This window comes from Labrus mixtus, chromosome 24, assembly GCF_963584025.1.
Source record: "Labrus mixtus chromosome 24, fLabMix1.1, whole genome shotgun sequence".
Taxonomy (NCBI): domain Eukaryota; kingdom Metazoa; phylum Chordata; class Actinopteri; order Labriformes; family Labridae; genus Labrus; species Labrus mixtus.
In genome coordinates, this window is record NC_083635.1 from 12,401,159 (window position 1) to 12,424,866 (window position 23,708).

At 43.1% G+C, this 23,708-nt stretch overlaps 2 protein-coding genes across 5 annotated transcripts; both read right to left on the minus strand.

Moving 5' to 3' along the window:
- Nucleotides 1–1,402: 1,402 nt before the first annotated feature.
- gyg2 (glycogenin 2) lies at nt 1,403–8,434 on the minus strand. Its single transcript, XM_061033069.1, has 9 exons — nt 8,275–8,434; nt 7,155–7,293; nt 6,907–7,081; nt 6,171–6,333; nt 5,201–5,327; nt 4,515–4,698; nt 4,110–4,229; nt 2,504–2,638; nt 1,403–1,867 (listed from the first exon to the last, which is right to left on the minus strand). Exons 1-9 carry the CDS (start codon nt 8,279–8,281, stop codon nt 1,742–1,744), a joined length of 1,176 nt encoding a protein of 391 aa, XP_060889052.1. The 5' UTR covers nt 8,282–8,434; the 3' UTR covers nt 1,403–1,741.
- Nucleotides 8,435–9,180: 746 nt separating this feature from the next.
- Nucleotides 9,181–22,261, minus strand: cd99 (CD99 molecule). 4 transcript variants are annotated; one of them, XM_061033072.1, is made up of 13 exons: nt 22,045–22,261; nt 19,055–19,090; nt 18,883–18,942; nt 18,137–18,169; nt 16,778–16,831; nt 16,358–16,390; nt 16,080–16,136; nt 15,766–15,831; nt 15,116–15,148; nt 14,954–14,974; nt 11,271–11,387; nt 11,121–11,174; nt 9,181–10,603 (listed from the first exon to the last, which is right to left on the minus strand). In XM_061033072.1, exons 1-13 carry the CDS (start codon nt 22,106–22,108, stop codon nt 10,575–10,577), a joined length of 657 nt encoding a protein of 218 aa, XP_060889055.1. In that variant the 5' UTR covers nt 22,109–22,261; the 3' UTR covers nt 9,181–10,574. The 4 variants fall into 4 exon arrangements, with proteins under 4 accessions (XP_060889055.1, XP_060889053.1, XP_060889057.1 ...); XM_061033070.1 differs by having other exon boundaries at nt 15,739–15,831; XM_061033074.1 differs by lacking the exons at nt 9,181–10,603; nt 11,121–11,174; nt 11,271–11,387 and adding an exon at nt 13,133–14,587.
- Between the last annotated feature and the right edge of the window lie 1,447 nt (nt 22,262–23,708).

Here is a 23,708-nt window from a genome sequence, read left to right on the forward strand (position 1 = left end):
ATAACAGCTGGGGCAGACGGGCATGGACGTGAAGACCACACCTTCCTTCCTCTTCCTCCTTTCTCCAATCCATGGGAGTGCTTGAAGATGAGGACATTATCGAGACTATTTCCCACTTTCAACGCGCTGAAATTGGAGATTAAATAAACAAGTGAAGGAGGAGAAATGGAGCGGTTCTCAGGTGAGGTTTTGGTTTCATCAGTGCCCCTCAAGAGGTGGATTTTCTTGAAAGCACAGTTGGGTGTAAGTCTCACTTTTCTCTGAACAAACAGGCCGGGTCAGGGCGGTGAAATTCTTTGAGGGTGTCAGTGTCGAGTCAGCGCCGGTTATGTAAAAACTTGTGAAGAATGTCAGCGAGTTGTGTATCTGAGGGCTTCTTTGAAACGAACATAATGATTGTTTATTCCTAACTTTTCTTTGTGTTTCAGTTGTTTTGGATCAAGACGCTAGGTAGACACGGATATCAGCAAAAACTGTAGTTCCTCCAGTGTCCACTAGAGTCTGTCTCCTGCAGTGAGTCAGTCTCCATAGAGCTCTATGTTAAAATGTCTAACTTTACAGCTGTAATAAACATCTTTACAGCCTGGTACAAAAACAGTTTGGGTCTCTAGAGCTCATTTCACTCTTCAGCTACCTTTGTGTGATGGTAAAACCGCCTCTGTTCAAACAGGAATTAGAACAGTTCGATCTTCTTCAGTGATGCAGACGAAGCTGACGACCGACGAGCTGCTCAGGAGGAAACCTTTACCGACCAGCGCAGGTCGATACCTGGGGGTTTACGGTCAAACGAAAGGGTCCTGATTTGGAGGATTGAAAATATGGTCACCCTGTTCCAGCCTAAAGTAAACACTGTTTGCTGGATTAACTGGACTCTGTCGTTTCCAGCCTGTCTTCGCCTGCAGGGGTCTGACATCTGATTCCTCTTTGTCTTTTCAGATCTTAATAAACGAGGCGTTCGAGGGGAACCGGGAACTCATCCCAGATCTGCTTCTCCACCCTTTCATCTTAACAAATCAGAGTGGAGCAGGAGGCTGCCAGGTCGCCTTTCAAAGCGGCCCTCATCAGCGGTCTTTTCACCGAGCGTTGTGTTTCGGCTCCGTCTTCATCTCTCCGTCGCTGCAGCACCCGAGCCGCCCGCTGGATCAGGATCACACAGGAAACTGTTGACTGCAGTCACACGTCCATGAATCTGTTTCTGCTTCACTCACTGTTGGAGAGACAGAAGAGCCACAGCGCCCCCTGCTGCAAAACTTTACCAAGTGATCCTCAGTCTGTCTGCACTAAAGTGTGAAGGGGATTTATGTCAACAGAGATGATCGATTGACTGAAAGCATCTTTTTTTTTATCTGCTGCTGACTCAGAAAAGAGGAAACCCAACAATGAATACAACAACTAACATGTGTTGTGATGTTAACCCTTTAATGACACCCTGACGGGTCATAATGAGTCTGGAACAGAATTACAAACATCTCCATGCAGATGGACTTTACACTTCCTTTGTCACAGTTCTCCTCAGAGGTTTCTACTTCAGTTTATCGACAAAATATGGAACAAAGAATTGAATTTAAGACCTTAGGTGTCGAAGTTTGTTTAGATATCTACACATAGGAAGTTAAAATCAGCATTTCTGTCCGTCTGTACTCTGGAATCACAGCCTAGATCATCAGTCTGTAACAGCTGGGCTCAGGCTGACACACTGAAGGACAGTTTGTGTTCCAGATTTTCTCCCGTGTGCGACGTGTTAGTCCAGGAAGCGGTCCAGCATCCTCTGAATGTTCTGGAAGGCGTCCCTGCCCAGGTAGTCGGCCTGCCCGATCTCCCACTGCTTGCGATGCTCCAGCTGCTCCTCCTCTGTGACTTCATCCGTCTGCAGCGATGGAGAGGAGAAAAACAAAACCGGCGTTCAAAGAGAATGCATCAGCACCAACATCAAACATGTCTGCTCGGCTTTGAGCTCGTCTCAGGTGAGCACATTAAAGAAATGTTCCTCTGTCATTATTCTTTAATCAGCAACACTTTGAACTTATTATCTTCATATCATCCATCGCCTCTCGTTTGTACGGAGTTACAGTAAACAGTCACTTCCTTTATCATGTTTGTCATCCCAAATCATCCTGTTATTATTCTGGGAGTAATAATTCACTAATGCTGCATTCAAAAGTAAAAAAATACGTCTTTAAAGGAGCAATATATAACTCTGACACCTAGTGTTTGAAATGGGTACTGCAGTCTAAAGTCAAAACAGAATGTCTGATCATATAGTGAGGTCACTTTATCATTTCACTCACTACACATGTCACTGATTGGACCTTGAATTATGAGAAATGGACGTAGCCACCGTGGGGTTGTGAAGTAACAATTTGAAGCTTCGCCATCTTAATTTTTTTGCCATATCTGCAACTCGTGCTCCCACTTTGTAAGTTTCCATTAAAAAGCAGCTGGAAAGTAAGGGAGTCCATCTTTAAATCTTGACTCCACGTGTGTGAGAAACAGCTTTACGTACAGTGAATGTTTCGATGTCCGAGTCCTCATCGCTGCCCTCCAGCTCCTCCTCTTCAACAGGTGACTCCTCCCGCTCGGTCGGCTCAGGTGTTCTGGACTCCTCCTCCAGCGGTTTGTCATCATCTGTGTGAGAGTCCTGCAGAAGACGTGAGTATGTCACTAATGCACCCCATGGAACAATAGGAAGCCGTCGAGGTTTGGATGTATTTCTGGGTCTTTGTCACTGCAGAGAGCGAGATAACACGGCTGATGTATGTCAGTGTCTGCTGCCGCTCTGCAGGGCGTGCGCCTGTTCAGACTAATCTTACAAGCGGGTACAAACACAACGCATCGCGACGAAATGAATCAGACAAATGAGAGAGGAGCGCAGCGAGGAGCTCGGAGGCCTGCTGGTGTTAATAAGCTCTGTTGTGTCGTTTCCTTCTGCAGGGTTCAGACGCAGTGAGGCAGAAAGTCTCATAAATTAAACGTCTCTTCTGCCGGAACTAACAAGAGCCGCTCGAGCCGGGCGAACAATAACACGGCGTAATCATCGCCGTGATGTATTATAAACACAAACAGCATACGCTCAGGAGGTCATTCATTACAGATAATTCATGTATCCATTAGCTAACATTTCTAACAACTTCTCATTGGATTCAAATCATGTGTGTGACTCTGACCGAACTCTGTGTAAAGGAGGTGTTTGATGTCACTCTTCTCAGAATACAGGATATCAAACTTTATTTTGAAGTAGTATTAACTGTTAGCATTAGTCATTGAATGCTTGTTTGTACATTCATGTAAAGCAGCTGTGAGGAGCTTTTCTTTTGTTTGGCTTTGACCCCTGTTCGGTCTGATCCTCTCCTGTGTGTGTGTGTGTCGTCTTTTCTTCAAAAAGTCTCATCCTGCGTCCTTCCTTCCTGTCTGAGTCCTCATAGAGATTTACCACGATGCCGTAAACCAGGGGTGTCCAATGTGCGGCCCGAGGGCCATTTGCGGCCCTTGAGGGGATTTTCCGTGACTTCAAATGAAGAATCATTAGATTTTGTCCCAAGGCCTCGATTAAGATTATCACATTATCTTATTTTTCTTTTTCATGTTAACAAGAGCTGAACAATATTCATAAAATAGAAAATGTTCAGTAACATGTTGTTGTTGTTTTTTTACTATTTTCCACATTTTTTTGTAAAGTATGAAAAAAACCATATGCAAAGTTTTTGCAAACAAGTGGACTGTTGTTTAACCATTTAATGACCTGAGCTAAATGAAGAAAGCTTTTCTAGAAACATGAACCACCAGGCTTGATTCTGAGAACAAAACAAATAAAGTAGAACAAAGAAATCTAAATATTTGATTTCCTTTTATTAAAGGGTTTCTTTAGCGAGCCTTTTGATTCTGATCTACAAAGCCTTACTATTTTTAAAACTATATTTTAAAAAACAAAACCTGTGGCCCGCGAGCGATTCTAACACGACAAGAAAAAAAGTTTGGACACCACTGCTGTAAACGAAGGCTGGCGGCTCGTGGTAAATCAATTTTGGTGACTTCATAGATTCAGAGTTTGCATAACGTTTGGTGAAGTGCTGAAGGGAGGTGCAATAAGAGCTATCAATATAACAGCTTACTCTCTGTGGTTCAGGTTTCTGAAGTCTCTGAGCTGGTGCTGGAAAGTGTGGCAGCATCGTCTTGGAGCTTTTCAAGGTTCCTCTAACGACCACTTTGGCTTTGGCCTTCGTTTTTTGGATCTGAAAAGAGAAAAAGAAGAATCAGGAGAGGATGTTGGAGTGGTGCTGGGACGAGCCCCAGGAGCGGGCTGAGCAGCCATGTGTCGCGTTTGGCTGCCGCTCTCTCTCTCTCTGTGTGTGTGTTCCCGCTCCAGCCAAAGTGTGCAGCAGCTCATGAGAGCGATTAGCAAACCTTCAGCTAAAGAGGAGGAAGTGATCAGTGAAATGTGTTTGGAGGAGGAATCTGCAGAGCGGACGCCAAACGAGGCACACTCCACAGCGATGATGTCACAGATATGTTTGTACCCGTTCGGGTTTCTTTTCCTCTTGTTTCTCAGGTAGAGTTGACTTTGTGTAGCCGTTGTACTCCTGCCACCACAGAGACAGAAACTGTCCCGTGGAGTCCGAGCTGCCGCCCTCCCTCTGGCTGCTGGTGCTCCAGGGTTTCACCGCGCCGATGAAATGGACGACTTTGGCGTTGTGGCCAAACCTGCAAAAAACAACGACGACAACAACAACATCAGAACATGAGAAAGCTTGTGCCAAAACATGAACAGGTTAGAGGGTCGAGGAAAACGATGATGATGATGTTTAGGATGGTTTTGATGTGGATTAGAAATCTCAAGAACAGCTGTCGATGTTGTGCTCTGCCTCTGGTCACTTCCTGTCAGCACCTCTGGTCACTTCCTGTCAGCACCTGTGTGTCCAATCAGACTTAAAGCTGTTTGTTTTTGCTTCCTGTCGTTGTCTCCTCCTCTCTCTCGCTCTCTCTCCTCGCTCGTGTTGCTCTAACTCTCTGATTCTCTTCACTTTGGATAAAAGCTTCTGATACATGAATTGTAGAATTCAAGTAGGAAGAGGATTTTCTTTTAACCACAAACAGCTGTTACATCACTCTACAAACACAACAAACGTGGTTAACTATAAGTCATAAATACAACGTGTGTTAAGGGTTTGAACACACACACACACACACACACTCACACACTCACTGTTGGAAAGCGGGCCGGTAGCTGTAGATGGAGCTGGTGCTGAGGTTGTAGATGAACGGCAGATGTTTACTGATGTCCTCGTTCCTCCAGCTGCTGAAGAAAGAGTTCAGCAGGCCCTGGTCTCCTCCTGAGAGGAGCACATAGAAGAGGAAACATCAGGTTTAAATACGTCTCATGTGTTTGTTTCTCTCTCTGATGACAGAAACTATCATCAGAAAAGGAATCAAATCAGATTCTGACAGTGAATGGTCTATTCTGCACGTGATGACTAAAGGTAAGACAAACTTAAACAAAAGCATTTTTTTTAACTTTTATTGTTATTAAGACATATACGGACAGTTTTTTCTCAATTTGTTAGGAAAAAAAAAAAAATAATAGTTCAAGTAAGCAATTTTAGACAATGTGTAGGTTTTACCCTCTGTTCAAGAAAAAGTGGTTCTGAGTGAACAGCAATAAGGAAATACTACGCTCTAACTCCCTAATCCGTCTGATCCAACCTTCACAACAAGGTCCTAAGACGCTGACTAGACTCTTCTTCTCTGTCGCCCCCCGGTGGTGGTCATTCGATCTGCAGTGTCCCTCTGCACCTTTAAGAAAAAGCTAAAGACCCAGCTCTTTCATGAATACCTACTAACTTAATGATGATGGTCTCCATATTATTGATGATGATGATGGTAATGACGATGGTTTTTGTTTGATAACGACGACTTATAAGATGGTTTCTATACTGATTAGAGCTCTCAAGAACTGCCCTCAATGTTGTGCTTCTCCTCTGGTCACTTCCTGTCAGCACCTGTGTGTCCAATCAGACTCAAAGCTGATCGTTTGCTCTTACTGACATTGTTCCATTTTTTCTAGATCCTTGCTTGTGTTGTTCTTACTCTCTGATGTACGTCGCTTTGGATAAAAGCGTCTGCTAAGTGAATTGTAGTAGAAACTGGACTCGTGTGTGTGTGTGTGTGTGTGTTACCGTCGAAGCTGCCGTGCTGCATGGCGTGCTCCAGCAGGGCGGCGTGCGTTTGTAGAGACGGTCTGAACACAAAGACGCCCGAGTTGAAGCAGTCGGGCCAGCCGGGATCGGGAGCCGCCGACAGCTCCTCTCTCTCGAAGAGGTCGTCCACGTTACTCAGAACCTGACAGGAAGTGGAGTCAAACAGGTAGTGACATCACTTGAGCTACTCGTCATCTTCACTAACCAGTTAGACTAATTAAAATCTTTACTCTAAACATGTGAAGAAAACATGCACATCCACCTCTATCCAAGCTCCCAGAGGGAAAGAGAAATCCCTGTACATGTCTAACCTCGTCCCCCTTCAAACACGCATGTCCCTGCTCACATGAGAGCGTGTTTACACTGAACAAATGGAGACGGGCGTCACGGTAACAACATGTTCAGAACATGGCCTCAGGAGCTCACGTTAAGCATTGATTTCTATAGGAGGACGTTTGACTTTTCTGACCTGAACGGAGACGTTGGCCAACAGTTCAGAGCGTGAAGGCTGAAGGTTTAAAGAGTCAATGTTGACTGACAGATATCTATAGATACCGATGTACAGATCCATGTTGGAGTTATGTCATGTTTTGAAATGCTGAGTTTGTTTGTGTGAGGTCGTTCTTCAGAGGGCGAGCAGTCTTTAAGGTTTTGCTAAAGCTGCGGACTCTGGACGCCATAATTTGGTCACACAGGAAGTTGCTGTTGGACTCACGAGTGTGTCGGCATCCAGGAAGACACATTTGCTGAACTGGGTCAGAGTCCAGCAGTGGATCTTGGTGAAGGTGATGCCCAGGTCGGGCCGCCCCAGCAGAGCCAGGTTACCCTGGTCCTGACTGTCCATCAGGTCCACCAGAACCACCTCGTTAAAGACGTCCCGGAGGGAGAGCCTGGAGACAGATGAGAAGGGTCAAAGGTGCAGAGACTCCAATGATTCAAAATAAAGATGGACGTCCGACTCACCTGGACTGCTCCGAGACGTTTGGAGTCACCATGAGGATGATGCTGCGAGTCGTCCCATGACGCCGCAGACTCCGGGCCACCACCGCCGCCCCCTTACAGTACGACTCTGTGGTGGCTAGGGTGACAAAGGCCTCGCCTCCTTGGGAACCATAACAGGATCAAACTGAATCCAGTGTCTCATTACAATCAGATTCACCTATAAGTTATACTTATATACAAGTATCTCATTGGATCAAATATAGTCCAATCAAAATGCATCACATCAAATCCATTCTAAAACACACAGGGAGCTGCGGTGTACAGATGTAACAGGAGTGATGTCATCATACTCCCTGGTTTTGGTTCAAATCCTGGCAGCTGAGTTTTGCACCAACTAACAGAAGCTCCTTACTTTATTTCAAAATAAAAGCCCACAGCAAGTAAAGTACTCTCAGCCTAAGACAGGACAAACATTCAAAATAAAAGCCTAAATAATGACATTTCAAACATGCGATTAAAAATGGGATTAATCATGATCCGGGTTTGGGTCCGACCTGTGGCTCCTGTCCTACGTCATTCCCCACTCTCTCTCTCTCTCTCTCTCCCTGATTTCTGACTCTACCCTCCGTCCTGTCTGTCCAATAGAATCACAACAAACCCAGAAATGAACCTTAAAATATGTAAACTGAAACAGTGAACGATTCAAAATCGAAGGTTTACAGTGAACACTATCTACAGACCAATGCTGCTTTTTAAACCTTGACTTTAAAACTGTTCTGCAGCTGCACGACTCGACCCCTCATGGAGGATTGTTTCCCCGATTAAAGAAGCGTCCTCACGCGCAGTAGAGACGGGTGTGTTGAAGGAGCGTGCACCTTTATGAATGCAGCCACCTCTCAGCTGTTTAGTTTGGAGGTGCTGTCTCTCCTGAGTTAAAGTCAAACTGGGTCACTACAGCGAGCTCTGTATAATTCAACAGCTCGGACAGAGAGACAAAAATCCTGCTCCTCAGACTCGGAGCTTAACTCTGTTTACAATTTTTATTTATTTATCAAACCTGCAGAGAAAAGGTCAACCTGCAGCCTCTTAGTGATGCATTATGAAATCTAGAAGATCCTAAATACTGAATGAAGTCTCCTACCTGACATTGTTGTTGTGTAGAAGTCGTCTGCAGCTCCAGAAATGTTCCTGCAGGACTGAGCTGAAGGTGTGTGCAGAGGGCGCCAGGAGACGCTCACATCTTCACCGTGGATCCTTAAATAGTGACAGGATGAGAAAGTGTCTGACGCTGCAGCAGGAAGTCACATCCCCCTTCTGTTTTTATCTGCAGAGCAAAGAGAGGAGCAGAGGCCCGCTGCGTCTGACGCCTGTTTGTTCCTCTGGTCATTCAACTGAAGGGAGGTGAGATCTGAGAAGAGTTGTGCAACATCACAAATCCTCCCTCTGTCTGTCTGTCTGTCTGTTTGTCTGTCTGCACTCGGTGTGTTCACTTTCACTTTCTGCATGCAGCTGGTTTAGAAAACATTAATTTACTGTTAATACAACTCTGCATGCTCATGTGAACCTTAAACGCAGGTCTTCCTTCTCAGAGTCATGTTTGGAGTTTAAAATTATTTAAATGTGTCAGATTCAGAAGAAAAAGTTTAATGTGTCACTGTAGGAAAATCAAGAAGAAGATAAACAGATAAACAAGAAAGCAAACATCACTACAGAGAAGAGACAAAAAAGAGGATACCAAGCGGCAACCTTCAGTTTTGAAACATGAAGCCGATGCTGAAGTGTAACATCCTGCAGTTCCTCGAGTGTCCACTAGAGGCTGGCTGCAGGAAGTCACATACACACCCATTCTAAAATTTCCAGCATGGAGACCGCCATCGATGGGACTCCGGCGGCCCCTGCAGGAACAGACGGGTGACCCCACTCAGGCTTCATCCGTTAATATTTACAGTTTATGGTAGAGACAAATAAAAAACAAAGACGTAGAGAGAAAGAAATAAGAGAGCAAAGCGTAAAGATAAGTTACACAAAAACACGAGGAAACAGCGGCTGTACACCACGTCTTTATTGGAAACATGTTCACACACTTTAAATCCACTCACAGGAGAAACATTCACCGAATCATCACATGAAATAAACCGCAACGAAAAACTGTCGTCGTAAAAGATTTTGAAGCACGCTAAACTAAATATTTACAGCTCACACAAAGAAAGGAGGGGGGCGGGGCATCATGACATCACGACTCTGATAACCTGATGACACACACAAACGGGGGTCTAAAAAGATGACGACGTTTTCTAACAAAGATGAAAGATTTTTGCTTGTTTTAGTTGCGTTTGCCGTAATTTGACCACTAGGGGGCAGCGATTTCCTGCAGACACTAGTCTAACTCGATCCCCTTAATCATCATATTTATGTTTCTCTGATTGAATTCAATGAGATAATACTTTTTCTTATTGTTCGGTTTTGGTCTCCTCCACGTTTGAGCAGAAAAACAACGAGCTAACGGAGGCTAACGCTCGTCTTTCAGATCACGCGTTAACATTTATAGGTTTACGTTTTAACAAAGTTCAATCTGTACGGAGTCAAACTTCGGACAGAAATGATTCTGCAGTGCACAAACGTTAAATCTCGCTCCGACACATTCGGTGATTAAAGCGGCGCCGATATCGTTTAAAACTTTTTGACGCGAGACGCCGCAAATATAACAATGTAGCGTTAAATGCGCATCTCTGTCGTCATAGTAACGTCAATGAAAATACAGGACATCTACGGTGGCCCCTGAAGGTCAAACGCACAAACGATTTCATGAAAACATTTCACAAAATGCTAAAAAATAAAATCATGAAACTAAAATAGTTCTGCTTTTTGTGAAATGTTTTTTTTTCTTGCATTCACTGACATGACTCTGCAGTTGACCCTCAGGGCCACCGTAGTTCTCTTTTAAGGGGATTTGTGCATGAAGCTGTCCGCTCTCTTAAAGAAATACAAACATAAAAGAAAAGATCCGATGGAGGCAGACGTCGCTCAAACAAACTCTACGTCGTTCCAGAGAAGAAGAAATAAAGGACTAAAGTGTAAACTTTGTTCAATCCTTCGTAGATGCCAATGAGACGGCGTCTAAAACATTTCAAACGGAGGTTATAAAACTATCGAATCCACCCCGTGTGCCGCTGTAAACCCCGGCGATGTAGCAGCTGTGACACCAGAGAGTAAAAGTTTAAAGACTCGAGGAGGAACATTCATGACCTTAAACAAAATGAAAGAAACACAGGAGACAAAGCTTTCAGTTAACGGCCGTCAGGGTGTTTGTGGAGTTCAGACAAACAGGAAACAGGATGAACCAATAGAAAGTCTTGTTTTCAGAGCAGAGGTGACACCTGACGGAGCAGGGGGAGGAGGACGAGGAGAAAGAGGTGGTCACAGACTCGTCATCGTCGACCTCTAAGACGTCCTGAGGAGGTTACTGAAAACTGAAATGGAAGAAAAAAAAACAGATTGTTAAGAAAATAAATCAACAGACTCGACTTTTTAACTCAGTACCTGCGTTTCACCACTAGAGGGCGGGTTTTACTCTAACTCTGAGTTTGGTTTGTTCACTATCTTATCAGAGGAAGAAGATTCCAGTGTCTTCACAGGTGAATGGATCAAAACCAGCCGAGGTTTCTGATCCAACAAATGGAATAAACGCTCAGTGATAAATCACATTTACGTCCGACACCTTGAGTCAATCAGGCGCATAAAACCGCCGACTTTCTGCTCAATTAAGACATCGAATTACAAACTTTGACTTGATGTCACATTGTAGATTAAGCTCACTTTCTAATGGCGTCATATTTTCTGCTTTCTTTCCGTCTCTGAGCGTGAACTCACTGATCGTTTCCATGTTATTGTTTCAACAGATCTCAACCTGCGTCCGGAGAGAAGCTGAAACTTCTTACTGTAAGTACCTGAAGACTTTGATCATTTATTCACGAGAAACTAAATCACCTTGATTGTCAGACTGACCACCATGATGGACTTTCCCGCCCTCTGGATCTTGACCTGAGTAAAAAAGAAAAAGAGAGATTTAATCAGCTTAATAAAATGTCATCAAACTTCCTCTTTACTGTGAAGTCAGATAAATAAACATACTCGTACCTCCCTGTATTTTAAAGCAGAGCTTCTTCTTCTGATAAGCAAAGTAACTGGATGCTGCTCCCAACAGAGCCACGCCCACAGCGCTGACGATCCCGGCGATCGGTCCAGCGCCGGCTTCTGTACCAAACAGATACACACAAATATATGTCAACAAAAAGACACAAACCCAGTTAGATATGCTGCATTCTAGTGCTCCTCTGACAGTTAGATATGGTGCGTTCAGGTGCTCCTCTAACAGTTAGATATGCTGCATTCAGGTGCTCTTCAGACGGTCAGTTATGCTGCGTTCAGGTGCTCCTCTGACAGTTAGATATGCTGCATTCAGGTGCTCTTCAGACGGTCAGTTATGCTGCGTTCAGGTGCTCTTCAGACGGTTAGATATGGTGCGTTCAGGTGCTCTTCAGACAGTCAGTTATTCTGCGTTCATTTGCTCTTCAGACGGTTAGATATGGTGCGTTCAGGTGCTCCTCTAACAGTTAGATATGCTGCATTCAGGTGCTCTTCAGACGGTTAGATATGGTGCGTTCAGGTGCTCTTCAGACAGTCAGATATGCTGCGTTCAGGTGCTCTTCAGACAGTCAGTCATGCTGCGTTCAGGTGCTCTTCAGACAGTTAGATATGGTGCGTTCAGGTGCTCCTCTAACAGTTAGATATGCTGCATTCAGGTGCTCTTCAGACGGTTAGATATGCTGCGTTCAGGTGCTCTTCAGACAGTCAGTTATGCTGCGTTCAGGTGCTCTTCAGACATTCAGTTATGCTGCGTTCAGGTGCTCTTCAAACGGTTAGATATGCTGCATTCAGGTGCTTCTCAGACGGTTAGATATGCTGCATTCAGGTGCTTCTCAGACGGTTAGATATGCAATAGCTTAATTTGTTTGTCCCTTTTTGTTTCTTTCTAATATTTAAAGCTTGTGTTTTCTTTCTTATATTCCGATTTTTCTGTCTTTGTTTTTTATGCTTTATTTTTCTTTTCTGTTCCTTTTAAAACTCTTAAAAATAAAACTTCAAGCTCTTCAGACAGTCGATAAAAGATCGATGAGTAATGAGCAAGGGCTTCTTGTTCTGCTGATGTAATAACCTCAGTTCGCCACCAGAGGGAGCGCTCTATCTTTCACTGACATGTTTGCACTGGCAGCAAGTTTCCAAGAATACAAAAGTCGAAGAAAAACAAGTTTTCATAAAAAAGGAAGAACAAAAAAAAAAAAACACATCAATTTATATAAAAAGAATCCAAGTTTAAAAATCAGCCAATGAGAAACATTTAACACACTGAAGACAAAAACAGACAGAGGACACCGGATTAACACGGAGCACACACCCAGACTGGAGGATCAGGGTGTGGCGCACACACACGCACACACACACACACACACACACACACACACACACACACACACACACACACACACACACACACACACACACACACACACACACAATAGGCTGTGTGAGTCATGCTCAGAGGTGTGTCTCGTGATGAGGAGGACAACAAACAGGGCGTCGCCTCCACACATTGAAAAAAAGTCGAAACATAAGATGACGGGCTGCTGTGAGATGTTGAGCACGCTTTGGGCGCTCTTTTTCCCCACACACGTGTTCACCTCAACCTGAATCAGTTTTTTCTCTGTTTCTGATTTTTAGTTCCACCTCTGCTGAAAAACGTTAAATGGTTTATGACCACAGTTTATTACAGAATGAACTTTATTATTATTTAATAATCTACAGACTAAGGTCCAGGTTTCACACCACGTTTAGAAATGTGACTTTTTTATGACGTAGTGATGTAAATCTTCTCATGCTTAATGTCGTTAGATTTCTTTAAAAAAAAGCATTTTATAGTCTGAAATGAAAGAAGAACTGAGTCTTTCACACGTCTCTTTTATTCCACGTTCATCAAACGCCTTGTGACTTTACAGCAAAGTTATAAAAAAACAGACACGAGAGGAAAAGAGCTGAAATAAATAAACCAAAGAGAACCAAAGAATATTTTATAAAACACACAGAGAGAAAAATAAACCGTCTGATAGAAACGAGAAAAAGCTGAGCGAGCAGAAAAAACTTCTGATGGCCGAACGCTGCAGAGCCAACAGAGAGGGGAAAGTGTGCGGACTAAAGCAGACTGAACGGGGCGGGATGAGTGGGTGGAGTGTGAGTGTGCCATAAAGCAGACTGACTGAGGCTGAAGAGGATCAGAGGAGTTTGCTCTGAAACCGGGCGTGTCCACACATGAAGTGACAAACAAACAAAGAGCCTCCTCTCAACGGAACCTTCGGGATATTTATGTTCATAACACGACATCAGAATCCGGGTTTCCCGTCATGTGAGCTTCTTCAGAGCTCCATAAAAAGATAAACAAGAAACTTCAACAAGAAATGTATGAAAGGTAACGACAGTTCAAACTCTGCTGCAGCTCAATGAGAAAAAACAACATAATGCATGAGTCATGAAGAGCAGAGCAGGGTGGAGAGAGAGAGCAGGAATGTTCACACACACACATACCAGAGTGTGTGTGTGTGTGTGTGTGTGTGTGTGTGTGTGGCTGGTACAACTGGAACCACAGCATGTCAGCTACAGTACGTTTCTCCTCACAGGGAGGCAACGATCTGACTCTGATCTCAGACTCGAGGCCGATTCTGACTCAAACATCTGGACTGTGCATCGTGGAAACCTGCGTCGATCTATCCACTTTAATTCTACGTTTACACGTGCAGGGTCAGTCATGTTTCTGTTCTGTTCTTCAGCGGAGTCTAAACCAATCAGCTGATGTGGGATGAAGACCCAGACGGAGACGACCCGTCACATATTTCCCGGAAAGTTTAACAAACAAACACCTCTATAAATAAATTGCACAGAGCGCAGATATCGACATCACCTCGAAAGAAAAGTCCGATCAGAGCCTCCCTGAAGTCTCTGCTTGAGCTCAGACCTGCAGCCGTGACCTCAGAGGGGGGTCAAAGGTCAGCACTCAAGAGTCAACACACGCCCTCATGTTAGCTGCAGAGTTTGCAGCTTGCACCAACACAAAGCAAAGACTTTAAAAAGACGGTTTCAGTAACAAGAGTCCTAAGGATCAGTGTGCGCTCCGAGTCCATCAGAGCGCCAGTAACCAATCAGAGATCCAGTAACCAATCAGAGATCCAGTAACCAATCAGAGCGTCAGTGGATGATCAGTGTTCATGGCACAGCCTGCAGCATTTCCATGGCTCTCTCTACCAGAGGGGTGAGCGTCTGCTTTAAGTTTGAAATCCAAACATAGAACTCCTCGGGCATGTTAGCATTTAGCAGCTTCAGGATTTGGCCCCACATCAGGTCTGGATCTGCAACGACACACAATCGAAGCAGGGATTTAGATCAGACACCAGACCAGGGGGGCCATCAATCAATCCTGATGAATTCAACCCGAATCTGAAAAGTGGTCGAAAAGTCTGAGCGATCGAGCCGACAAAGGAGGAATCAAACTGAACACCGACACGACGACGACTGCCGGGTCAGAAACCAAACGGAAGCTATAATCTCCACTTCCTCCGAGACAGGAAGTAGGAAACTCCCAACAACAGCTCAAGGACAGACGGAGTGTGCAGAAGACTAGACGATGCCCAGATACACACACACACGGACACACACACGGACACAAAGACATTCATGCAGAAACAAAGAGAGGAAGAGATAAGATGTGGATTTACCTTGAGTCTGATCAGATCCACCTGCAAAAGCAAACAGAATCAGATGAGTCTAAAATCTGCCGTAGATTCTACAAACATCAGGGTTCATTTTGTCCTATGAATGAATATGTTTCTGTGATAAACGAGTTAAAGACTCGGCTCATAAAAGAATAAAAGACGTACTGTTGGGATCATATCCGGGGTCGGCGGCTCCGCCTGGATTTAAAGAAAAAAGGAGAAAAGAGAAGTTAACACAGTTTTATTTTCTTCTTCTGTAACCCAGTAACGTCTCCTCTCGGTGTTTCCTCTTAAACGTCCGCGCTCTCATTTAGCACGTGTAGCTCGTGTGTGTGCAGTGACGGAGGAGCTGCTGCTTCACGCTACACATCATGTGCAGAAATACAAAAAACAAACATGTGGCTTTAATTACGCCTCTGGGTTTTTATTCCCTTTCCTTTCTGGGGAGGAAATAATGACTTCCATACTCGACATCAGAACAAAGACACATAAAGACACAAAGCCTTTAACACAGAGGACACAGTGTGTTTGTCTATTTCCGTCGTGCAAACAAAGGAAAAATGTTGCGACGTATCTTTGAGTTTTTTAGTAAAGATCGCCGACAACACAAGGTTTCTTTGAGAAACATAACCACTAAACCCGTGTTAGTTCAAATACAGATTCTCCGTCTCAGACAGACCCGACCCCATCAGAAGGGTTTAGTTTTTACAGACTCTTACAGTTTGTCATGCAAAGGGACAAAATAATATTGTTTCATGGAACCCAAAGGTTACAAAAAGTCCCGCTACCTCCACCAGAGCGACCACCAGACCGACCTCCATCAGGTTTGTATTCTCCTCCGCCGATATCGAACAAATCAGAGTCATCAAACGATCCTCCACCTTTAAATAGAAAACACACAAAGGTCAGAAATATTAAAACTCCCCTCGTATAAATATCCAACTCGGGAGAGGTCCATTTTGTCAGAACTATTTTCAGCAGCGGATGACTCCATTGGTGCTGTGGAGCTCTTTGGCTCAGATAGATAAGATGCATGACATCATCTCAACATGGGGGTCGGTTTAAAATTAATATATATATATATAGAAGCAGCTTCGTCCTTTATGATCTGTTTAAATTAAAGACTCACCTCCTCCTCCACCGGGTGGGGGTTTCACAGCAGGTTTGTCAGGTTTGGGGTTCAGGTCTGTCGGTACAAAGACACAATGTTCATCATTAAATCAAACATATGGTGAAGATTTTGATTTAAAAAACATCTGCTCCATAGTTCAGAATGGAAGTTATAAAGCCGATACAAAGACAGTTTGAAAGTTCAAATTCAGTAATGGATGAAATTTTGGAAGATCAAGACACCCAGATCTTGTTAGAGTTTTGTTTTCATATCAGGGATTAAAATCAGCTTTTTACCTGGGCCGAGAGCATCCCCCAAATCAAATCCACCTTCAAAACACAAGAACACAAATTTAGTACGACATCGCTGTTGGTTCAGTTCTGCACACAGGATTAGTCGACAAGGAGAACCAGAATAACCAGCCAGGACTTGTATGCCAGCTGGTCACGTTGCCGTTTATTAAATTATGTTGTAATAACTGTTTGAGTTCTGGGCCTCCATCTTTGTCCTTCGACCATCAAGAGCTAAACATTTGTCCAAAATGTAAAGATATTCCCCACAAGTGTTCCTGAACACAACACCAAACCAAAAAAACATTAAAAAAAAGGACTGATATCCAAAGACAAAGCAGGCTTAGCTCTTAAGAGACCCCCTCCCCAGAGTAGTGGTCTTGGTATTCTGGGTGTCATTTTGTAAGTCTGGTGGAGAATACAAACCGTCATCTTTAGGCTTGTCAGGGACCTTTGGCAGCTCTTTTGCAGGTGTTGGTGCTACAAAACATAAAATGAGAAAGATTCAGTGTCCGAAAGTAGGTCAGCATTTCTAAAAGAAAATCTCCCTGAAGCCCCCCACAGATGTCAAGTGAAACTTCCCCTCGAGTGGTGTGACCAAAAGAGTTCCTTTTTCAGCCGAGTTACGAGCTTTTTCCTGCCATAGACATCGTCACAACGTCCTGGATATTTTATCTTAAGTGTCTACAAACGCATTACTTCCATCAGATCTTTGAGACAGACTGCTTACTCTTTTATCTGCAAGTGATCGGATTGATTTGTGTGTGCAGACTGTAGTGGAAAAATACTATCTGTATGTTGCCTTCGTTTGACCTTAAAAGATTAGGATGTTCGTGCGTCATTTAGCAATTGGAAACTGTTTCTCTGTATGGCCTCGGTCTGTATGTCCAACAGGAACACTCCTCAGGATCTGGGTACAGCATGACCTTAGATCAGTGCCCTCCTGACAAAGGAGTTTCTGTTGGTGTTCTTCCGTACCAGGTGCCTTATAGAAAGAAGCTTGCATAGATAAATCACCAGACAAACTAGCAGAAGGCGTAGTCACTAGGGCAAGCTGAAACCAATGACGATGTATCACTCATGTATATACAAAATACCTACACCCTGTGAAACTATAAATATGCTCTGCAACCGGGACCGGGAATCTTTGATGCACTTGACTGATGTTACTTTTGTAGCTGATTACCCCTTTTGCAAAATAACTTTTTACTATATGCAATAAAATACACAAAGACAAAAGACTTTGACTTGAGATCTTTCATTACCAGCAGAAAAATCCACAACAAGACTTCCCCTGGATATCTGCAGATGGTAAAATACATAAACTCCAGTTTCTTCGTATGTTGATGATGCAGCGGTCTATCTCTGGACTGTCTATTTGTTTTATTAGAAAGTTATCAGGTTGATTTTCATGTGCAGACGTCGCCTGGCTATCTACGTAAGATCCATTATCTTCATACGCTGATGATGCAGCGTTCTATCTCTGAAGAATATAAAGATATGTCATCGTGCCCTCCTAGAATCTGACTCTCGGGTCAGAGAAGATCATTTAAATCAGCCTCCAGAGCAACTTGACTGAGATGCATCTATAGAAATCTAAACCACCATCTAATGAGGCCTGGAGTTTGCAGATTATTTTTAATAGTCCAGATTTTGGAAATCATTCTAATTACAGTCTGGATTCACCAAAAAAAACAGAAGGCCGTCGAGTATAATCATCCAAAAACAGGAACATGGCACCAAATCTGATACCAAGATGGTACAAGAACAGAGAAATGTACTCACCTGGGTTATCGAAAAAATCAGACAGGTCAAATTCTGCAAGAAGAAGAAATGAAGAACATTACACATCAGCAGAGGAATTAACAGTTATACTCCTCAAGTAAAACTACACTTCTGTCCACTCATAAACCACAGCCATGATCCAGTTTGACTCTTTTTAAAGCTGCTTATCCCAAAACCTCAGCAGTCGAACTGGTAATTAAAAGATTGTTCTAATCTAAAGGAACTATTGGAATAACTCAAATAAAACCCAGACTTAAAGGACATCCTGTAAGTCATGTTTGACAAGTTCTTTCCGTCGTTTCTGCAAAACTACAAATCAGCCAGTCATGTATTTGTGGATATTCAAGTATTGCTTGCAGTTCGGCTGGATTGTCTAACCTTTAAGGTCTAACTTTCGGATTTATTGAAATGCCGTCCTCTGATTGACCATCCTCAGAACAAGATAGACCTTGTACACAACTTCAGTGGCATTGCTCAGGTGGTGGGAGTGTCATGAGTATCAGAAGATTCAACAAAGCTGGCTAGATGTTTCATTGCATTTGCATCTACGTCAGAGTTTCATCTCGGTCGATGCCATTCAATGCAAACCACAAAATGCAACCAATAGTGCGACTAGTGCAGATTGTAGATGAGATTCAGTAACGAGGTCAAGTGATATTTATTTGTTGGAACAACCTTTATCCTTTTTTAAAAAAAACATTAGATCCAATGATGTGTAGAAACTGTAACGAATGTCAGGTACAAACCGCCACCACCCGTATTCTCCGGGACCTTCGGCTGCTCTTTGGGCTTTGCAGGAGTTGGAGCTGCAGAACAAAAAGAACAAAACATTAATTAATTAATATCAGACAGCAGTTTCACATTTCCATCAAACATCCCTCAAACTTAATGTCAAGTCCCTCACAGGGAGTCACTCACCTGCATCATCATCGAGAGCGTCACCCAGATCAAATCCTGTGAGACAAATTCAACAACATTATTATCAAGATCATTACGAAAATAGACAAATACAGACCGGCTATGATGTACTAAAAGAAAAATCTATTACAAAACGTTTGCATAAAAGACAGAGAAGATGGGCCGGGGGGGGGGGGGGTTATGGTCTGAACTTGAGATTCGAGGGTTATGTTGAAGATTTTCTTTACATTGTTTTAATCGGATTGGACGATAACCGCCGCTCTTTGATTCGATTTGAAGTTGAAATTATTTCAAGTTAATCGTCTCAAATATGAGCTGAGCTTCAGATTTCTTTGCCGCCAGAAATGTCCCTCAGAGACACTTTTTATCTGATCGACTCTTCAGCTACAGAAAGACTTCCTTCCTCCACTCTTTCCTGAGTCCCTTCAGACACACATCTGTTCTTTAACGCGGGTCAAGACGGCTGACTTGTGCCTCCTCTGCAGAAAGTTCAGTAAACTCTGGGATTTCCCTTCACTGTGCAGCACATGTGTTATGTTTGTGCGTTGCAGCGAGTCATACGCTGTTTTTCTGGTTGCTATGTTAGCAGTGGCTGAAACACAGAGGAGGAGAACTGCAGCATGAGTCACTTCTGAGACGCACATGCTAACACTCAAGACACAGTAAGACACAGCGAGAGAGGGAGCTACAGTTTGTGTGATGTTATGAAACACACCAGGCTCGTCTTCCAGCTTCTCTCCGTGCAATGAAACGCTCACACTATACATGTCTGATAAAAGTTTCCCTCAATGCACATTTATCTCAAACCAAAGAGCGACACTTCTGCCGCAGGAAGGAGTCGGAAAACCTGGAGATGAGTTAGCATTTCCGGCTCCCAACACTTAAATGGATCAGATTTTCCTGTTTTGTCCCAAGACATTTGAAACATTTAAAGCTTTAACATTTAGATCACTTAAGACAGTTGTCATCTAATGGCTAATTAAGGTCAAAGCAAACATGACTGTTTGTCTGCCACAGAGTTAATTGTCAGTAATCAAATAAAAAACTGCACAGCACACGTCCTTTAAAGGTCACATATTATATAAAGCCTCTTCATCAGGTTGTTCTAACTCTAATATGTGTCTCTAGTCGGTCTACAAAAACCCCCAATTATGAGAAAAGTCCATCCTTTTCAGAAAATGTGTGCTCAAACAGGCCGTTTGGAGGTTTTCCCTTCATGACATCACAAAGGACAGTAGCCCCTCCCCCAGGTGGGTGACACTCCCACAGCTAGGAGTCTGCCTTCTCACCGTAAACGATAGGACATGGAGCGAGAAAGCACCGAGCCAACCAAGCCCTTCCAGAGAGGAGGCGTGGTCAGGCACAGCTCATTTACATATTTAAAGGTACAGACACAGAAACAGCCTGTTCTGAGCAGGGCTGAAATAGAGGGGTTTATAGACATGATCAAATACAGGATCAGAGTGGATTTAGAACAAGAAACTTCACAGAAATGTTTGAGGAGCTCTGAGACTTATTTATACTGAAGAAGAGGAGGATACCTTTAAAATGTACACAACAATTTATGCACCCATCACAACCATGCAGCTCCTCAGGATTTGCAAACAGCTGTTGGCACATTCTTCGCCTGTCGTAAAGATTTATTCTCCTTTTCTTTCTGAGGTTATTTCAGGTAAAGGAACGTGTAGTGAATAATGCGCGCCCCGTGACATCATTTGAATCGAACTTCCTCTTCTTCTTTCCCTCACAGGAATCGGAGTTTGTCTCTTTTGTTAATTTCAGGATTCAAACAAAGCTCCAGAGAAACATGCGGCACAGACGCTGAAACGTTAGATGTCAAAAAAGACGATGAGGGGTTAAAGTGACGTCGTGAGCTCCGAAACATCCGTCGGACTGCGTGCCACTGTCTTCTCATAGACATGCCTGTGGTTGATTCTGCCCTCAGCCTCATCATACAGGAAGCAGCAGGCAGACACACAGAACCTCAGAGAACTTGGTTGCATAATTAATGTCAACTTGTTTGATCGTCAGAAAGCCTCAAGTAGTCCATTAAGTGCCTCGTTTTTTTGTCTTTTTTCGTCGTTATTCCTTCAAATGCTGACAGTATATTTAACACAGTAATTCTTAATAACAGGGTTTTATATTGTTCGTTCACAAGTGATTTAAACCGACCGGTCGAACAACTTTACATGTTAACGGCAGAGTTATTAAAACAGATTCCTGACATCACGTGGTTGCCACGCCAACACACATGCTGTTCCGACTGAAGCTGTAACTTTAAAGCACCGGTCAGTGACACTGAAACGATAAGAGAACTGGCACTGAAACGGCTTTCTGCAATGTTTAGAATATGGACTGCAGTACCCATTTTAAACACTAGGTGTCAGAGGTACATACTGCTCCTTTAAAGATTAATGACATAAGACATACGACTAGTTTGAATATTGCGATTATTTCCGGGTTGCGTCTTCGTCCTGAGTCACGATTAACGATTCAGGGGTTAAATAATTGTCGGGATAGCTGGCTGATAAATACGCCGATGACTTATACATTCATGGTTTCAGGTTTAATCTAAGCTTCGGGGCATTTAACAGATTGTTTCAATTAGCGGAAATTCATCAAGAGTTTCATCTCATGCTTCTCTAAATTAACGACTACATCGTGAAATCTGAGGGATTTTTTTAGTTATTCTTTTTTTTTTGGCTGGCACGGTTGTTCCTCCGTACAGTCCCCTCCTGAACATCTCGCTCTCCTCCTAATAAAACAACAAATGTTCCTTTAAGAGCTGAAGCGCGCAGAACAGATTCCCTATCAAAGGTGAACATGATCGACTCTCCTATCCGTTTATTTGCAGCCTCTGTCGACCTCACATGACCTGAGTTTGATAATAGAGCTGCATGAAGCCTCAGAGAGCACCAACACTTAAATACAGACCATAATAATAAGCATAACACAATGTCCCGATAATAACCATACATAGACAAACTCACCAATATCTGCTAAAGTCCCAGAAACAAGAAAAAGAAGTAAAACTATCCTCAGAGGAAACTTCATGTTGAGTCTAACTTTTCCTTCTCTGCAGAAACTTTACATTTAAAATAATTACTCTCTCTCTCTCTCTCTCTCTCTCTCTCTCTCTCTCTGAGTCTTCTGAGTGTAACTGAGGTTATTTTTCGCCCTGCTGCCCGGTACAGCCCCGGTGTCCGGTTTCAGTGTGTTGTGAGTCAACTTTGCCAGAGCAGAGCTGCATAGATTGGGTGTGGCAGCCTCACAGGGGCGTTACATGACTGGCACAGGGATCTCTTACATTAACCCTTCATACGTTAGGCCCATGCACTTTTAATTCAGAGGAACCGCCCGTATAAAGTTTGTTCCATGTCACGCGACGCCGAACTCCATCTGTAAAAAGCGTCTTTTTAATATTTTCTTCTGTTATTTACAAAAATACTCACTTTGACAAAATATGAAAGTTTAGATTAAGTAAAACACGACATGTTACTCACTTCGGCTTAAATCCGGGTTTTATTCCAGCTGTAGTTCTGTTTAAAACAACAACTTTCATATCCTTCTCTTATGTGTTGAAGTGCATTTTAACATCGAAGCGCGGCGTTAAGAGTGTTAAGAAAAGCTGTGATTTTATCAAAAAGATCCTCTTCTTAATGTCAGGGTCACAGCCGTATTCACTGTTACACCTTTGTTATTGTTACAGGTAAAGCATGTGAAACAAAAGTGTGAGGTTTTCCTATCAGATTGGGAAGTCTTCAATAGAGCAGGTTTTAAATGGTAATTTTGAATGGCTTTTCATTTCACTCACAGACGAACAAAAGTCATTTAATGTTTGCAAATAAATTATTGCAACTCTTCAGAGTTTGCCTTTAAGAGATTTATTTATGACGTTTACAGGCTATTTTGGGAGTAAGTGGGAGGAGCTTCCAGAAAGGTAGCCCCTAAAGTTTATACTGAGACTTGTGCGCCACCTAGTGTTTAAACACCAACAGTGATTAATTAAGAAATATTAAGAATGAGGGGCTGTCTGTACTTTACATTACTGCTCTGTCTGAAATTATCATAAAACATTTAGACCCCCCAGAATAAGTCAAAAATAAGGCCCAGGTTTTTAAACACCTAAATGCATCTTTAATACAAAAACAAACACACCAAGGTTCAGCATGAACGATCTTTATTTAGAGTCTTAAACGATCATTAGCACCGTAACAATTTAAAAACACATCAGGTTAGCATGTTGGTGGGAAACTCTCGTGATGAGGAGAGAAGCTGAGGTTAGTATTTTATATTTAAATGTTTTTAAATCAGAGAGAAAAGACAACATGCCGGCTTCAGGAGGATTTCATTCGTCTCCTGTTGATCTCTGAAAACAGAAGAACAGAGTCAGTCAGAAAAAAGGAGGAACGTGAGGTGTGTTCAGACCCAGCAGGTCTGGGGAAAGAGGAACCATCCACTACAGGGAGTTCCCTGAGAACTACACACCATGGTGACTTCTAAACGCGGTTCTATAGGATCTAAAGTCGTTCATAATTCCTGCGGCACAGAATCAGTAAACAAAAAAGGGTGGAGGGTCGAAAAACACCTAAAATAAAATCTTTAAAATAAGAAGAATAAATATAAAACATGACTGATTCTCTACCTGCAGGCT

Bases quoted from the DNA above. Each gene is read 5' to 3' on its own strand.
- gyg2 (XM_061033069.1), bottom strand. The intron at 4,230-4,514 runs GTACAAACATAT...TTCTCTTTTCAG, and splicing joins AGGAAAAGAAACCCGAACGG to ATCCAAAAAACGAAGGCCAA. The intron at 1,868-2,503 runs GTACGTAAAGCT...CCATCGCTGCAG, and splicing joins CGGACATCGAAACATTCACT to ACGGATGAAGTCACAGAGGA.
- cd99 (XM_061033070.1), bottom strand. From the start codon at position 22,108: ATGAAGTTTCCTCTGAGGATAGTTTTACTTCTTTTTCTTGTTTCTGGG. The intron at 18,170-18,882 runs GTTTGTACCTGA...TTCTTCTTGCAG, and splicing joins GGAGAATACGGGTGGTGGCG to AATTTGACCTGTCTGATTTT. The intron at 15,149-15,738 runs GTAGCGGGACTT...CTTTAAATCCAG, and splicing joins TGGTGGTCGCTCTGGTGGAG to GCGGAGCCGCCGACCCCGGA.